The sequence below is a fragment of the Trichosurus vulpecula genome, chromosome 3 (genome assembly GCF_011100635.1).
Source record: "Trichosurus vulpecula isolate mTriVul1 chromosome 3, mTriVul1.pri, whole genome shotgun sequence".
Lineage (NCBI taxonomy): Eukaryota > Metazoa > Chordata > Mammalia > Diprotodontia > Phalangeridae > Trichosurus > Trichosurus vulpecula.
Window position 1 is genome coordinate 289121525 of NC_050575.1, and position 18312 is coordinate 289139836.

Below are 18312 nucleotides of genomic sequence, written 5' to 3' on the forward strand. Positions count from 1 at the left end.
TTCAGGCACACTGAGTAGGTCCTCTGTAAGAGCTATGGGAAAACAAGGGCCATAACTGCACAAGATGAGAAAGGGTAGATAAAGTGTGGTTTGCAATAACAGAGGGAACAAACACATCAATAAGATCACAGATCCAATGAAGTGTAAGCACTGGAATACACATTCTGTAAGACATGGATTCAATCCCTTTTGTCATACTACTATGCATTTTCCCTTACAAATGTAATTGGAGGGAAGAGGAGGAAGGGAACAAAGATTTATTAAACACCTGTGCCTGGCACTGTACTAAGCACTTTACAAATAATATTACATTTGATCTCCACAACAATCTTGAGAGTTAGGTGCTATGATATCCATTTTACAGTTGAGGAAACTGAGGCAAAGAAGTGAATTGCCCAGGGCCACATGGCAATTAAGTGTTTGAGGTCATATTCAAACTCAGATCTTCCTGACTCGAGGCCCAGTGCTTTATCCACTGTGCCACCTAGCTGCCATTATTCATTGAATAATTCCTTCCCCATTGTTGTCTGGGCTTTCATTTATCAAACACTAATCTGTTATGTGTCTTTGGTTACCAGTCTGAGTTACTACTCTATCTAGGTAAAATAGATGTTAACAAATTGACTTGGACCCAAAACAATAAGTTATGTTTTTTGTCAGTATATATGTGCACCTACATTTATATTAAATATATGTACACCAATTCTCTGTCATGAATCTGTGAATTTGTCAGTGTGGGTAATCTCTCTACCAATGCAGATCACAACTCCTTTAAACACCTTAGTGGATGGTCTTCATAAGAAGCTTTAGTCTCATTTCTCCAGGAATGACAGAGCACCCATTTCATTGTTCTGTGCAATGACAGCATCAGAACCATACTAGTAGTTTTCCAGCTTGGTGTAAAATCTTCCAGACCTCTGCTGGCATAACCTTAAGGAACCTAGTGCACCTCTAATCAACAAGGAGGCAGAAGACAAAGATTAGGTGGAAGATGCTTTCTTCTTATTTGGTCTTTAGTTCCTTTCTCTGATTTGTCTTGATCATTTTGATCTGCAGCTTGACCTTTGTTTTCAGCATTTCAGATATTTTGTTATATAATTTTCTGTCATATAATTGTCAAATTCTTTCCTCCTTCAGTTTTCAGGGAACCCAAAAGCTCTCTCTCTGTGTTCTGTCTTCCAGATCTATAACATTTGTTTGCATAGTTTCCAGATACTTTTTGAGTTGGGTACTTTTCTGGGTTTTTTTTTTTTTTGTTATTCTATCATTTTGTCCTCTAGCGTAACTATTCTGTTTCTCAGAGAATCCATAATTTTACATACATTTGCCATGGAAGTTTCCAGGCTGTCGAGTTTCATGATCACCTTCCCCTGAAAATCCTTAGTGATGAACTCATTCTTTAGCTTCATGATATTTTTGCTAATTTCATTACATCTTTTATGCTGGCAACAGTTGGGCAGCAGGATAATTCAACATAAGAGAAGTGGCAAAAAGAAACTATTCAGGAAATGTATAACTGGGGGGGGAAAACTGGACTAAAACAATGCTAATAAATCAACAAAAATATATAGTATTTGTTTATCACATTGGAACTTTTGTTTGCCAATTGATAATTCCTTTTCTGAAAACAATTTTTTATGAGTATTTCTGGCGGCCCTGCTTCTTCTCCTTTTGGTGTCTGTGATGCTATTGTTAAGGCAGAGATTGAGAAAATATGCTGTTTTACAACCTTTCCTCCCAATTTCCTATAAGTTCTCCCTTCACAAATTTGTGAACCCCAAGGGTTCTGTCAGCTTTGGGGAAGGTGGGATTCTTAAGAGATACATTTTATATTTGAGGTACCTCAGGCCAGGTTCACAATAGAGATCAGGTGCCCAAAAAGGCTGGTGGCAAAGGGATAGATATTGGATAAAAGTAAGAAGCACCATCAGTTTTAGATACTTTAATGTGGGAGCAATTTAAAGTATTTTGGGGTGTCTTGTCTTACCTCTCAATCTGAAGTTTTAAAAAGTGACCCATGTTAAAAGTATGACTTAAGTTTTTCCTGTGTAATTATACCCCTAGACTTAATAATGCTAACAAATAACTTGCTACTGAACATTTATCCACACCAGCTATATAATTAAAATTTCTCTCTAATATGAATTATCTCATGTATTACATGGGATGGTTAGAGGATTTATCACATTACATTCATAGGGACTAACTAGTATGAATTCTTTGATGTCGAGTAAGAGAAGAGGCCATAAAGAATGCTTTCCCACATTTATCACATTTGTAGGGTTTTTCACCAGTATGAATTCTCTCATGTATAGTAAGGGATGAATGTTTAAGGAAGGCTTTTCCACAGTTATTACATTTATAGGACTTCTCTCCAGTATGAATTCTCTGATGTCGAGTAAGAGATGAACGGTCAAAGAAGGTTTTCCCACACTCATTACATTCATGGGGACTTTCTCCTGTATGAGTTAGCTGATGTCTCCAAAAGCTACTTCTATGGCTGAAAGCTTTTCCACAGTTATTACACTTATAGGGCTTCTCTCCAGTATGAGTCCTCTGATGTTGAGTAAGAGTTGACCGGTCAAGGAAGGCTTTCCCACATTTATCACATTCATAGGGCCTCTGTGTAGTATGAATTCTCTGGTGTCGATTAATGGATTTTTGGTAAAAAAAGGTTTTCCCACATTCATTACATGCATAGGGACTTTCTCCTCTGTGAATCATATGATGTGCCATAAAACTACTTTTGGAGTTGAAGGCTTTCCCACATTTGCCACATTCATACGGTTTCTTTACTGTATTAATCCTCTCAAATTCATGAAAGGATGACTGTTTATAGTAGGCTTTTCCACATTCATTATATTCATAATGATTCTTACCCTTATAAGTTTCCTGATATTGAGTAAGGGATGAGAAATCAAGGAAGCCTTCCCTACATGCAACATATTTGTAGGCCTTCTCTCCATAATGTATATGTTGTTTAAGAGCTGAGCAGTTAAAGAAAGTTTTGCTACATTCATGATTTTCTCCAGCATGAATTTTCTGATGTGGAATAAGTGATGAATGTTTCAAGAAGGCTTTTTTACAATGATTACATTCATAGGGCTTTTTTCCAGTATGCGTTAGCTGATGTAGAGTAAGGGTACCTTTTTGTCGGAAAGCTTTGCCACATTCTTTGCATTCATAAGGGCTCTCACCAGTATGAATTCTTTGATGTCGACGAAGAGATGAGCAGTTAATGAAGGCTTTACCGCACTCCCCACATTTGTAGGGACTTTCTCCTGTGTGAGTAATCTGATGTCTCAAAAAACTACTTCGATGGCTGAAAGTTTTCCCACATTCACTACATTCAAAAGGCTTCTCTCCAGTATGTGTTAGCAGATGCAGATTAAGTGTACCTTTCTGTCGGAAAGCTTTCCCACATTCATTACATTTATAGGGACTCTCCCCAGTATGAATTCTCTGATGTCGACTGAGGGATGAACAATTAACAAAGGCTTTACCACATTCATCACATTCATAGGGTTTCTCTCCAGTGTGAATTCTCTCGTGTTCAGTAAGAGATGAATGTGTAGAAAAGACTTTTCTACATTCATTACATTCATAATGTTTCTTTCCTTTGTGAGATCTCTGATGTTGAGTAATGGATGATCGGTCAAAAAAGACTTTCCCACACTCATTACACTCATAAGGGTTCTTTTCATTATGACTTCTCTGATGGCGACTAAGAGACGAAAAATTAATGAAAGCTTTTCCACATTCAATGCACTTGTAAGGACTTTCTCCTGTGTGAGATACCTGGTGTCTCAAAAAGCTACTTCTAAGACTAAAAGATTTCTGACATTCTTTACATTCATAAGGTTTCTCTCCACTATGTGTTAGCTGATGTAGAATAAGTGTGCCTTTTTGTCGAAAGGCCTTCCCACATTCATCACATTCATAGGGCTTCTCTCCAGTATGAATTCTCTCATGTTCAGTTAAGGAGGAATGTTTAGAGAAGGCTTTTCCACATCCATTACATTTATAGTGTTTCTCTCCATTATGATTTTTTTGATGTCGAGTAAGAGATGGGTGTTCAAAAAATTTTTTCCCACATTCTTTACATTCAAGACTTCTCTCCTTGGTGGGATTGTCTGGAAAGCTGACTGATAATTGTTTGAAATTCATCTCACGGAAAAGGAATTTATTCCAACTCTTCTCTTTTAAATTTTCTCTCTGCCTCTCCAATCTGCCCTCAGGTATATAAACTCTTGCAAATGCAGTATCTAGACGATGCTCTCTGAGCTTTTCCATTAATGTCTCAAAAGATTCTTTTTCAGAAATATTCGTCTTTAGAGATGACACCTTGGTGTTAGGCCTACTCTCCCAATCTGAAACTAGAAGAAAAATAAATGCAATCTATTCTCTGTAAGGTAAGAAAAGAAAATGCTATTGGAGGGTGGGGGAGATACAATACAGTGAAACACAATAACTTACACACACACACACACACACACACTTTTCACCTCTCAAAAATAACCTTATAATCTGGGGAAAAGTTAAAAAATGGGAGAAAAGAAGTGAGAAAATGACAGAAATGGAGGAAGGGTTGTTAGGTCACTAAGGAAAGTAAGCAGAAAACAAGGATTACCAGGGTTTTATACTATATAGAGGAGAATGTGATGAGTAGGAATAGCAAAGTATAAATAAAGAAATGGGACAGGATCTAGTAAAATTATCTTTCAGTGAGTAAAGAAGGGGTTTAGGGGAGGTATCCCTAGGAAAAAAGAGAATATGGTAATGATTAAGTGTGCAGTAGCTAGGTATAGATATATCCCTTACCATATATTTAACCTTTACCACCTTCTCATTCTTTCCAAAGACTTCCTCTTCTTTACTCACTGACAGATCATTTTGTGTATATGTGTGTATATGTACGTGAATACATGAACATGTGTGTATATGAAAAGGAAACCAGAGGAATCACAATTGAAGGAAAGATGGCATAGTCTTCCCACTCTCCTCGACCAAAAAAGGAAGTAGAAAGAGAGCTTTCCTCCTTGGGTCTGTGGGTCTTGAGTGCTGAGGAGAATTTTCTCTCATTAAAATGCTGTTACATCCAATATATCTCATATATGTGGTTCTTACTTACCTAGAGAGCCTTTTGGCATGTCTTCTTCTTCAGATCTCTGTAGGTTAAATATCCATGGGTCTTTCCCTTGCTCCAATTTGAAGATTACATCAGGTTTAGAAATGGAAAATCCTGTTTATGGAGAAGGATATGAAACACAGTAGTCTCTGCAGGGGACACAAATGTCTTAGAAGTTAGTCCCTAATCCTTTGACATGAACCTGCCCTCATAAACAGTCATTAGCATTTTATTAGTTGCCAATCTTTCCAGTAATACTCAAGCTATCTGTACCCCCTAGGAATACTTTTTCCTTTGCAGAGATCATAAGAAGCTTGGAATTTTTCCATTAAGACTGAATTCTTTTCATCAAAACTCCCAGAAAGCTGATATTGATATATTGAGGACACTCAGAAAACTGCACCTCTTCTTCATATACTCTGATATGAGCAGAATCCATAGTGGGATGACACTGCCCAGTCACATTCACAAATATGGATTTACTCTTTCCTGTTTCCTTGGATCCAGACTCATTCTCTGGGAATTCAATAGCTAGTGAAAAGCTAGGAATGAAGTGTACCCAACAAGCTGTGGTAATAATATATTTAATTGGTATCTTGCCAATCTAGTCAAAAGGGTTTTAAACTGAAAAGGAAGGGTGAGAGAGAAAGATGCTTATGTATACTTATCAAACCATAAAATAGCTATAACCTAAGGAAAAAAATAGAAGTAGAGATGTCCAGAAATTCACTAGAGACAAAATCCAAGAAAAGAGCAAGCAATAAAATCCATAGCACCTCAGATACAAGCATGCACAAAATATGGATAGCAAGGTGAATGGAGAACCTAACACAGAGGTTCTTAACCTTTCTTGTGTCAAGGACCCCTTTGACAGTCTGATGAAGTTTATGAACAGCTTCTCAGAATAATATTTTTAAATGCATAAAATAAAATACATAGGATTACAAAGAAAACCAATTATATTGAAATGAAATTTTTTCACATCCAAGTTAACAGACCCCCTGATATTTATCCATTGACCCCTTGTTGTTCTATGGAGACCAGGTTAAGAACCCCCTGAGCTGACACAAGGAGGCTCAACTGACCTCATAAATAACACCAAGATTTGGAAGAATAGGAGCTATGACTGGATTATTCCTCAAGAAGGGTATACCTTCTTCAGAAAAGCATAATTTAAAAAGGGCGTGTTACTGACTTGGAACAATACCCTGATAGTTTTAAGTCTGACATCTGAATGAAATGAAACACTCATGTAGGTCATTCAACAGTTAACAAAAGGAAATTTATTTAGCTATAGCAGGGAAAAGATAGTCAACAAGGACATGCATCAAGGACTCCATGATTTGATTCAGCTCATCAAAACTCCCTTGCCTCTTAATTGCTCATGGTGGTCCACCAGCCAAGCAAAAGAGAGCACCTGTTCTTCTTGTGGCTGTGTTGTGCTCAAGCAACCAGGAAATAATGCCAACAGCCTAAACTGAGCCAATTAAGTCTTCAGAATGATTTTAATACCTTTAAAGGAAAAAAAATTAGCTTAACTTTCACAGATACAGGTGGTTAGGATATTACTCCCACCTCAGGGGGTATAACAGTATTGTATATTAAAAAGAGACATTCATATGATGAAATCCAGGAATTAGAGGTACAAAGTATAGTTTAAAAATTTCAAAAATATCGATAGAAGTAAAAAAGAGAAGCAAAGTTGTCATCAGAATGTCCTACAGATTATCTGGACCAAAATTGGAGATAAATGAGTTCAGAGAACAGGGAACTTCGATCATCCAAATGTGTGGTTCAGTCTCTATCAAAAACAAAGCAACTAACAACTTCTTGACTTGACTCAATGATAACTTTATCTTTCAAACGGGATAAGAACTAACAAGGGAAATGTCTATTCTATATCCTTTTCTCACCAATAAGGAGGAATTAGAGGCTAGAATGGAAATGATAGGAACATTGAGAAAGCAACCATTCCATATTAGAATTTCTGAGAGAGAAAGAAAGGTAAGGCAGGCAGAGTGTGACATATACCCTAGATTTGGGGAGGACAGATTTCAAAGTGTTCACGGAAAGGAAATGTAGGCTCCTAAAATTCTATACAGGAAGTCAGCTCAAGAGGCTTTCAAGAAGGAAATTTTGAAGACATTAAGAAAAACAATTCTGATAAGGAAAATGGGGGATGTTTAAAGAGACCAATATAAATGCATGGAGAATTAATTACTTACTTAGATTTTTGAAAATACACTACAGAAGAAGACATCTGGTAACAAGAGAAGGTAACATCAGGATGAAGAAGAAAGATGAAAACTGTCACAATGAACTAAGCCTGGCAAGCACAGCAAAAATAACAAAAATTTTTTTAAAGCTACACGGGGAAAAGAGGATCAAAAGAGAATAGGACCACTGTTTAGGAAAAGAGATAATGAAAATGGATGATGGAGAGAAGGCAGAGCTGCTCAACTTTTTTTTTTTTTGCTTCTGTATTCCCTTACAAGGAGAAGTATCTTTGGGCTGGAAATAATAGAACAAAAATTGATAAATAGGGAGGTGAAGTTGACTCCCAGGATAAGAAGGGCTGTAGTAAGAATTATAAGTAATTATTATTAGCTATCCTTGATGAGTTCAAATCATTGGACCTAGACCAACTACCTGCTAGGGTACTGAAAAAACTGGTGGATTGGGACTGCTGAGACACTCAATGATTTTTGAAATAACATATAGAAAGGAAGGAACGTCACAGGATCTCCAAAAAAGGCAAGAGATTGGAGTATGCAAACTACAGGCCAGTAAACTTAATTTTGACTCTTTGGAAAATTCTAGACAGAATTATAAAAACAACAGTTAGTGAACATTTAGAAAATATACACTACAACTTCATCAAAAACAGGTCATACCAGACTAACTTCATTTATTTTTTGATAGGGTTACTCTATTGCAAGATTGGAGAATATTGCAGATATAGTTTACCTAAACTTTAACAAAATATTTGATAAAATCTTACTGTATATTTGTGGGCAAGATAAAGAGATATGGATAACCTTGTCTCACTTTATGTAAAAAACAGTATAGTTAGGATGATTCAAAATTGGCTTAAATAGGCAGACCCAAAGGATTTGATATCATCTTGGAAGGTTGTCTCTAGTGGAGTGCCCTAAGGATCTGTATTTGGGCCCAGGCTATTTAATATTATTCTCAAAACTCCCAGAAAACTGATATTGATGCATTGAGGACACTCAGAAAACTGCACCTCCTCTTCATATACTCTGATTTGAGCAGAATCCACAGTGGGATGACATTGCCCAACCACATTCACAAATATGGATTTACTCTTTCCTGTTTCCTTGGATCCAGACTCATTCTCTGGGAATTCAATAGTTAGTGAAAAGCTAGGAATGAAGTATACCCAACAAGCTGTGGTAATAATGTATTTAACTGGTATCTTGCCAATCTAGTCAAAAGAGTTTTAAACTGAAAAGGAAGGGTGAGAGAGAAAAATGCTTATCTTCCTGGACATAAGCATAAATGGTATGTTTATCAAATTTGCTAGTAACACAAAGTTAGTAAGAATAACTAACCCACTGTTTAACAAGATCCAAAAATATTTTGATAAGCTAAGCATCAGGTAGCATCTAAGAAGATGAAATTTAATTAGAGTCAATGTACAGTCTTACACATGGGTTCAAAAAATTGATTTCATGAGTATAAGCTGGTAAAGTATGATTAGACTGGTTTGTATAAAAAAGATCTGTGGTTTTAGTATACTGCAAGCTCAATACTGAATCAATAGTATGATTGATATAGCAGACAAAAAACTAATGTGATCTTAGAAAGGGATGGTGTCTTTCTATTTCTGTTATAAGGGATGGCTCTCTGGGTTGGAGGGAGGTATATATGGGGAAATGCAAGTGATATAAAACCAAAATAGGTCAACAAATTTTTTTCAAAAGGCAGTATAAAATCCATATCAATTCCATTATTTAAGTACTAACATTCTGTACCAGTTACTATGTTAAGTCCTGCGGCTACAAAGACAAAAATAAAACAAAACTCTACTCACAAGAATGTTATACTTTACTACACTGGGGAGGTTCTAATCCTGCTGTCCTCTATTCTGGTCAAACCACATCTGAAGAATTACGCTCAGTTCTGAGCACCCCATTTTAGGAAGGACACTGATAAGATGAAGTGCATCCAGAAAGGAGTGACCAGGTGTAATGGCAAGCGAAGTGAGACTTTTTGCTGTTTTTTCTTTTGGAGTGCTTCTCAGGACTAAGGCAATCAAGAGCCTTTGATTGAGTCTTGCCTTTGAATGACCTGCTTAAGTCACAAGAAAGCCTAAGTCACATAAGGTTGAGTCACATGGTTGTGATGCCCTCTGACCCTGAAGAAGTGTATATATACTCTAAGGTTAGCATTTTGCTTTGGGGGCTCACTCACTGGAAGAGTATTTGTGTGGTTTGGCCAGACAGGACTCTGGGTAGCCATTAAAGAGCCCCCCAGCTTTGAAAATCCAGATGTTGGTGCTTCTCTCTCTGGTAACTATGTATGTATTGCTATGGACAGACAGTTAGAATCCCTGTCTGCTGACTTGTGTTATTTGCTCTGTTTATATAATTTCTGCTTGTAATTTTTGTTTGTGTTTTCTCTGAAGTTGAGGGTGCTGACTTTTTCCCCTGAACTAAGTGAATGATATAGGTATGTTTAATTAAAGTGAGATTGTAAACCCCTTAAAGTTGCTTTCCTTAGAAAAGCAGATCAAAGAACCTGTGCTAGCAGCCCTCCTGTGTGCTGGTGTTATTGGCCTTACACCTCCACAGCAGCTGCAAGCAACATTATTGTTACAAAAGGATGATGAAGGGCTTTGAGATCACACCATATAGGGACCAAGTGAAGGTACTGAGGATGTTAAACCTAAAGAAAAGACTTAGAGAGGGCTATGATTGTCGTCTTCAAGTAATTGAAGGGCTGTAATGTGGAAAAGGGATTAGAATTGTTGTGTTTGGCACCAGGGGCAGAACTAGGAATAATGCTTAGAAACTGCTGAGAAGCACATTTAGGCTTGATGTGAGGGAGAACTCGCAAACAATTATAATTACCCTGTGACTCTCCCTGATATCTCTCTCTTGCTTTTAGTTACCACTTCTAATCCACGGGCTCTATCTTATAGCCCTTCTTCCTGTTCTTATTCTTGATGCATTCAGACCTCTTAAGGTCTTCATCCTTTCCAGGACCCCACCCTTCACCTGGTCCCAGAGGAAACACTAGGACCTCATGCTCACCTTCACAGTTACACAGCCATCACTGTTGTTTCAAAGCAGTTCCTACAGGTATGTGTTACATGACTATCCTTTGAGACACATAGTCACAGTGAGACATAAATAAATCCAATCCTAGCTCTGCATTCACCACAACAATATTTAGCAAAGAGGAGAATTTTCTTAATTTAAGATAGATTCTGAATCCCAGGGAGAAGCCATCCTTACCCAATGAGATGAGGTTTCTATAGTTCTCCAGCATCACATCCTTGTACAGGTCCCTCTGAGCGGGGTTCAGCTGTCCCCACTCCTCCTGGGTGAAGTTTACAGCTACATCCTTGAATGTCACTGATTCCTGAAACAAACACATTCTTGCTACCTAATGGGAAAGTGTGAAAATAAGAGCATTTGGGGGCAGCTAGGTGGTGCAGTGAGTAGAGCACTGGCCCTGCAGTCAGGAGGATCTGAGTTCAAATCCCACCTCAGACACTTGACTCACTAGCTGTGTGACCTTGGGCAAGTCACTTAACCCCAATTGCCCTGCCCCCCCAAATAACAAAAAAAAAGAAAGAAAATAAGAGCATTTGGAGGGACTGATGGGAGAGAGAGAGTGGTTCTGATAACTTTAAGGCATCTGAGTACTATAATATGTAAAAGGGGATGTAAGTATATGACCTGTCAAAGAAAGGTCTCTTAGTCCCTCATCAACATACCTATAGAATAGTAACCCACTGAGGAAAAGCACAAGAGTAAAGGATATTTCTTATGATGGTCCACATATACCAGGATGGGTCTAGTTTCTTACTGAGAAAGAACTGGATTTCTGGTTTTTGGAGGGGAAAAAGGAGAGCAGAAAAACTCAGGTTCCATCATCAGGAAAAGAAATGTTCTAGCAAGTGAGATGTCTCACAGAAGAGTAAGGAAGGTCAATTCACCTGGCACTTGGCTGTCAGGAACAAGGTGGCCATTGCTTCCAAGTCTGCACAACTCAGAGAAGAGGCTGCATCTCAAGAGCACGAGCTGGGGAAGGAGAAAGGCAACATGAGGGAGAAGAGTGATGTCTTGGGGCTCCCAGAGTAACCAGGTTAAAAGTCTCTAAACCCCATCTTTAATCCCCAATCTTTAAAGTAGGTTATTTCCCCCACCATTCTAATCAATAAGTATATGTTACAGATGAGAGACATGAATCTGTTGTTCCTCTATCACTCTCAGCTCCTGTATGCTGCTTACAGAGTATGTCTCATCACGTGAATATCTCCTCTCCGTAAGTGTGATCCTAGACCCTCTCTTCATGCAATTTACTCTTCTGCTTAGAGCAGCAGATATTCATTTCCACTTAGACTAGTAGACAGACATCTTCTCGTCTTCCTTTTTACTGCCCTGTGTCCTTTCAGGCCTCATGAAATAAGAAGAAAACAGCTGAGCAGTGGTATAAACACCCTGTAATATAATCAAACTAATGCATAAAGCCCTTTCAGGAATATTTTTCCCTATTCTTCAGTTTTCCTGCCAGCTAGGTTTTTATCTGTTTTTGTTTTCTTTTATTTCAATAGAAATCCTGGTCCATGCTTCTCTTGTGGGTACTTTAAACATAAAAATTACATTCCTTTTTTTTCTTTTATAACAACCTTCTCAGGCCCATCTAATACCTGATAATATCTTCTTTAAAAGATACTCGTCTCTTTCTAACCAAGCATTTTAAAGATAATGTCATGAATATGTGACATTTTAAGGGCTTTTCAAAGGTAATTTTAAACAAGTTTGATTTTCAGCTTATAGAATTACTTTGGAATTCAAGCAAAAATGTAATTCTACTATATATGAGATGGAGGGTCTAAAAACTGACCATACCTGACTCTTTAGCTTTAGTCTCCTTTCACAGCCAAAACCCTTAAATGGGATACTTTTTCTCCATTTCCTCACTGCTCATTTCTTCCCTAACCCCTAGTAATCTGATTCCACCCAATTTCCTCTAATTCTTAAAGGTATGAGCAGATAATCATGCACCATGAGCAATAGCCTATAAAGAATGTGCATGTTTGTTGCAGTTAATGTATAAACTCCTAGAAGTCACCTACTCACTCTCTTATCTTTATAATTCCCCTACCATCTAACAAAACTAACACAGCAGCAATGAAAATTTACAGCAGCTAACCAGATACATATTTAATGAAAATCTGGCTTCTACAGGACTAGTAAAAGAGAGGTGGCTTTGAACTCAATAAGAAAGAGAAGGAAATCATGTAGGGACTTAGAGAGGGTGGGGTGAAGAGGACTAGGTTTGAGGGTTTAGAGGGGTTTGAGATTTAATTTGGAGTAGAGAAATTTGGCAAAATTTGGGGAAAATGAGGAAAATTTGAAAGAGCACTATTTCTCTAGGCCCAGGAAAAGAAAGTTGACCTTGATCTGATATCAGAAAGCAAGGAGTGTTTTTTCCTGGTTGTAAAAGAAGCAAGATCAAGGATAATGAAAAAGGATATAAAAGGATTATGGAGGATAAAGAAGGCTTAGGGCATAGAATGTGATAAGATTCAAGAAGCAAAAAGTGAAGGTTGTTGGTTTGTCTTTCAAGGTAAGAAAGGGTAAGTAGAACAAATAAAGGGTTGAGTAAATTCATTGAGTGGATTGTGGGTGGGTCAAATTGCTTGTAAAAAGTTTTAACTTTAAAAAAATTAATAATTAATTGTAAAAGTTTGAACCAGGTTATTAGGGTTAAAGTATAAACACTCAGAAGTAGTTTTAAGACAGAGGTGTCGAACTCTTAGTAACAGGCTCCAACAGCCCCCAAAGCTCCCCAGTGAAGCCCAACTCAGATTAAAATGTAATGGGTAAATGTTTAAGAAAATAAATGAAAATGCAACATAGATGCTGATTTGTGGTATTCTAAATCAATCTATGGCAAAAAAGGAAAATTAGACCTCTGAAGAATTACCAAGATTTGGTGAAATGAAAACCACAACTAAATTATGGTTCTGGATGGTCATACTTTATTGAAAAGAAACAGGATAGGGAAATGAGGAAGAAGGGTCACAGTACCACACATTAAGAAGATATAATCCTATGAGGAAATCTAGGAATAGTGGCGAGTATGTTGGGGGGGAGGGAGTGTCAGCTTTTGAAATCCATATGATCTGTCTATTCTACCTTCTTCAGTTGTCACTACTGTTGTAACCCATTTCACATCCATAGATTGCATTCAATATTCACTAAATATTTTACCTCTTGCTTTATACCATCTTATTTGATTCTTGTAATAGCCCCATCAGGCCGGTACATTGAGGAAAATGAGGTTCAGAGAATTTAAGTGAGTTGTTCCAGGCCAGACTGATATAAAATGGCAGTTGAGATAGAGACCTCAGCGCCCTTGCCATGACAACACCGGCCTCTTGCCTATATCTTCACCCTGCAATTATTCTCCATGCCTTTCAACATTGATGCTGATCATTTGTTTTTCTCTTTAACTTTGTAATTCCTTGACCTTAGACTTTGCCACCTCCATTTCACATCAATTATAGGAAGGAAGAGTATGCTCCCCAAAATGATGTTTTATGAAGACTGACTGAAGAAATCGGAATATTTATTCCAGAGATTTAGAGGAAACATGCATGCTATCTTCAACAGCAATGGGTGGTCATGTTAAAGAGGATATAAATTTGTTCTGCACAACCCAAGGGGGCAGAAATAGGGTGGGAAATGGGTGGGAGTTTCAGAGACAGATTTAGCTTCTCTTTTTTTTTTTTTTGGAGGGGGGGAAGACAGGGCAACTGGGGTTAAGTGACTTGCCCAAGGTCACACAGTAAGTGTGTCAACGTGTCTGAGGCTGAATTTGAACTCAGGTCCTCCTGACTCCAGGAATGGTGCTCTACTCACTGCGCCACCTAGCTGCCCCTCTTTTTTTTAAATAAACTTTTATTTACGCCTTGTTTCCACAGCAGCTACATTTCCCATCCCTGTCTACTCCCTCTCAGAGAACCATTCTTTATAATAAAGGAATAAAGAAGAAAAAGTTTAGCAAAACTAACATAGGAAAAAGTCTAACATGATATGCCATGTTTTATATCATTGCTCCTGTACATCCACAAAGAAGCAGGGGGGAGTATTATAGCTTTTCTTTAATTATAGCTTTTCTTTTCATTTCAGCTGTTTTGATGTTGTTCTTTCAGTTTATCTTGCTGTCAGAGTGTAAATTAGTTTTCTGGTACTGTTTATTTCACTTTGCACAGATTTCCTTAATAAGGGAGTTACCCAAAGGTAGAATGGGTTGCCTTCGAATAGTGTGCACCCCTTTAGAGGCCACTAGGTGGCACAGTGGATAGAGAACTGGACCTAGAGTCAACTTTCACATCCAGCTTTAGAGGCTTCCTAGCTTCTGACTCTTGCTAAATCATTTAACCTGTCTGCCTGTTTCCTCATCAATAAATTGGGGAGAATGATAGCACCTACTTCCCGGGATCATTGTGAGAATAAAATGAGAAAACGTTTGTAAACCACTTTGCAAACCTTAAAATGCTATATAAATGTCAGCTCTAATGATAATATTATTATTATATGTCATGCTTATCAAATTTATGGATGGCACAAACTTTAAAGGGTTACATGAAAAAATGCTAGCTATTATTATTCTCTCTAGAGCTTTTCATGCAATGGCTAGATAACCACTTACTGTGATGGTATAGAAAAGATTCCTATTCAGGTATAACTTGAAACAGAAGGCCCCTGAAGTTCCTTCCAACTCCAAGAGGATATAGTTCTGTGGAAAATGAGTGGAAATTGCAGGGAGGTAAATTCTGGCTCAATGTAGGGAGAAAACTTTCTAATAATTGGAGCTTTCTCAAATTGTAATGGATGCCTCCTTGTTGAGTCACTCATCATGGAGGTACTTAAGTTGATGTTGGTCGGCCACTTGCCAGAAAATAATGTTTGGAATCCATTAGATAACCTCTAAAGTAGAAAGGTCCCTTCCTATTCTATGAATCCCCTGATCCACTGATAACAAACCGGACTCCAATCCAGGGTCAGTACCACTTCAGCCTCCTGCCTCATCAGAAAAGGTCATGATGTACGCACTCAATTGGGTATCTTACCCTACAGGAAAGTAGGGGGGAAGGGGATAAGAAAGGGGGGATGATAGAAAGGAGAGCAGATTGGAGGAGGGGGTAGTCAAAAGCAAACACTTTTGAAAAGGGACAGAGTCAAGGGAGAAAACTGAATAAAGGGGGACGGGATAGGATGGAGGGAAATATAGTCTTGCACAACATGATTATTGTGGAAGTGTTTTGCTAACGATACATATATAACTTATATTGAATTTCTTGCCTTCTCAAGGAGGGTGGGTGGCGAGGGAAGAAGGGGGGGACTTTGGAACTCAAAGTTTTAAAAGCAAATGTTTAAAAATTGCTTTTACAGGCAACTGGGAGATAAGGTATACAGGCAATGGGGTAGAGAAATCTATCTGGCCTTACAAGAAAGTAGGGGGAAAGGGGATGGGGGTGGGGGCAGTGGGGTGACAGAAAGGAGGGCTGACTGGGAAAATGAGGAATCAGAATACGTGCCATCTTGGGGTGGGGGGGAGGGTAGAGATGGGGAGAAAATCTGCAACTCAAAATCTTGTGAAAACGAATGTTGAAAACTAAAACTAAAAAAAAAAAGAAAAGGTCATGATGGGCCTGATCTGACTTCAAGGTACACTCACGTTTTCTGCCTCCGACCAAGCTTTTGCAAGATATTTTTCCGTCCCTCTTGCACCCTCCCCACAGCTGCTACAAACTCTTCCCCTCCCCTTTTCTTTTCTCCCCTCCTCCTCCCCCCTCTCCTCCCCTCCCCCGCTCTCCCTTCCCTTCCCCCCTCCCTCTCATCTCCCTCCCACCCCGTCTCTCTGCTCTTTCCCTCCCCTCTCCTCTGCCAGGACCTCGCTTCCCCCAGCCTGAGGTACCTCTCCTCTCCACTATTCCCTGCTAACAGGGACTAGAGAAAAACTGTCACGGGGAAGGGGCGGGGGGAGGGAAACTAGGAAAAGGGGAGGGGGCAGGGATTCTTCGTCCTATGGGGCAGAGACTGCCCTAGGTATCTGAAGATCTGGGTGCGAATCCTGTGTGACCCTGGGCAAATCGTCTCTCCTCTCTGAGACTCGGTTTCTCCATCTGTCGATCGTGGCTCCTCCGAGGCGGCACCACCACCACCTCCCGCACCTGCCCACGGTCTGCAGCCCCTGCTTTCCTCGCACACGCACCACACCGCACACGGGCTTTTTACCTCAGACCAAGGCGAGCCCAGAGATGTCAACTCGGGGGCCAATCCGGACTACGCCTGCGCAGAGCAGACGTTCCCTGAAGGACAAGTCCCAAAGTTCTTCCGGCAGCTTCCCAGCCACCCTCGAGGCGGTCTGGCCAGCCTCGGGAGGAATTCTGGGAAATGAGGCAGCGCGGCCCTCTGCAGTCTGGGAAATGGAGTCCCAGATTCCACGGCACAGGGCGGGGCGGGGGGGCTGGAGGTGTCACCGGGTCCCCCCTCCCCAGAGGGTCGTACCTGTCACTTTAGAGAAGGAAACGGAGGCCCAGGGGCGACTCGCGCAGGATCGCTCCAGGTGAGAAACCAGAGCGTCCGTGGCCCTTCCCTCGCGCGAGGGGGACAAAGCTCGGGGGATCTCACTAACGAGCTCGTGACGCCCAGAGGGGGAAGGCAGCGGCGGTCCAGAAACGTCTCTGGCCGCGAGGGAGCCCGGAGACGGAACCCCCGAGGCTGCTCCGCGGAGCCTCCCGAGGAAAGGGCGCCGCGGATCGGCCAGGGCCCAGGAGGATGCTCATCGCAGGGCTGGGAGATGGGCCCCGAAAGAACCTCAGCGAACCCAAACTGAATGCAGACACCTCCTGTCCGGTCCTCTCCGGAGGACCTAGGGTGTGCGGCGTGACGTCAGATTTACACACACACACACACACACCCCAGTTAGTTTTGTGGAACTTTGTTCCTCTTTTCCATATTCTTTATTCTAAGGGATGGCTCTTTAGGAAGAAGTAGGGGGAGGGATACAATGGGAAATATAGGTGATGGAAAAACAAAAGGCAGCGATTTTTAAAAAAAATGGGCATTGGTAATTTTGAAGAAAACAGTCTCATTTGAGTGACTGGATATCGTGGAGGAGGGGCTTGAGACTGTCATAAGGGAAAGGACGTCGAGCAGTTGAAAAGGGTTTTCCAAGCTGTCTTTTCTCTACGAAATCGAGTCCCCAGGATCAGGCTGAGTTTGAGACCAAATTCTGGACTCTTAAGACTTATCATCAGCCTTCTCTGTTCTTTTACGTCAGTCCTAGGCCACTGTTGTAGTGTGTTATCTAGGACTATAATGATTCCTCCCTGGAGGGACATGGTTGTTCCCCTGAGAAGCTTCTTAGTTTGAGTCATGCTCTAGGAAGTATAGAGGCCCTTATTTGTATTGTATTATTTGTATGGCTGTCAGCACAGTGCCTGGTACACAATAGGGGCTATATAAATTTTCCTTCCCTTTCTTCATAAGTCTACCTTTACCGACATCTTTAACTGTTCATCATTCCAGAGATGTCTGTCTTTACAGGGTCAATCAAAAGGTCTTTGGAGAGTCCTCTGATCAAGAGTTTTGACTTTATGCAGTGTCTTCTTCCTTGTCTACAGTGACTTAGTGATCACTTTCTCTCTTTTTTTTTTTAAAGTTCTTTTTTATTATTAATTTAATCATCAACAAACTTAGGGATAGGACTGGACTTGAATTAATATTGGTAAAGGGAACCACCAAGTGAGGAAACACCCTCTACCATTGCAGATCAGCACCTTCTCTGAAATTTATAGTCTTGGTTGCCTGGTTCACTAAGAGATTAACTTGTCCAGTGTTACACAGCCAATATGCGAGAAGCAGGAGAAAGACATGAAAGCAAGGGAGATGAGTACAAGTAATATAAAG

General features: G+C 39.8%; 1 protein-coding gene across 1 annotated transcript; it reads right to left on the reverse strand.

The window, feature by feature from the left end:
• Positions 1 to 445: 445 nt before the first annotated feature.
• Positions 446 to 16719, reverse strand: LOC118843615 (zinc finger protein 420-like). The gene is made up of 6 exons (XM_036751324.1): positions 16636 to 16719; positions 15047 to 15133; positions 11319 to 11403; positions 10612 to 10738; positions 5132 to 5242; positions 446 to 4376 (listed from the first exon to the last, which is right to left on the reverse strand). The coding sequence occupies exons 3-6, from the start codon at positions 11349 to 11351 to the stop codon at positions 2203 to 2205; spliced, it is 2445 nt and encodes an 814-aa protein (XP_036607219.1). The 5' UTR covers positions 11352 to 11403; positions 15047 to 15133; positions 16636 to 16719; the 3' UTR covers positions 446 to 2202.
• Between the last annotated feature and the right edge of the window lie 1593 nt (positions 16720 to 18312).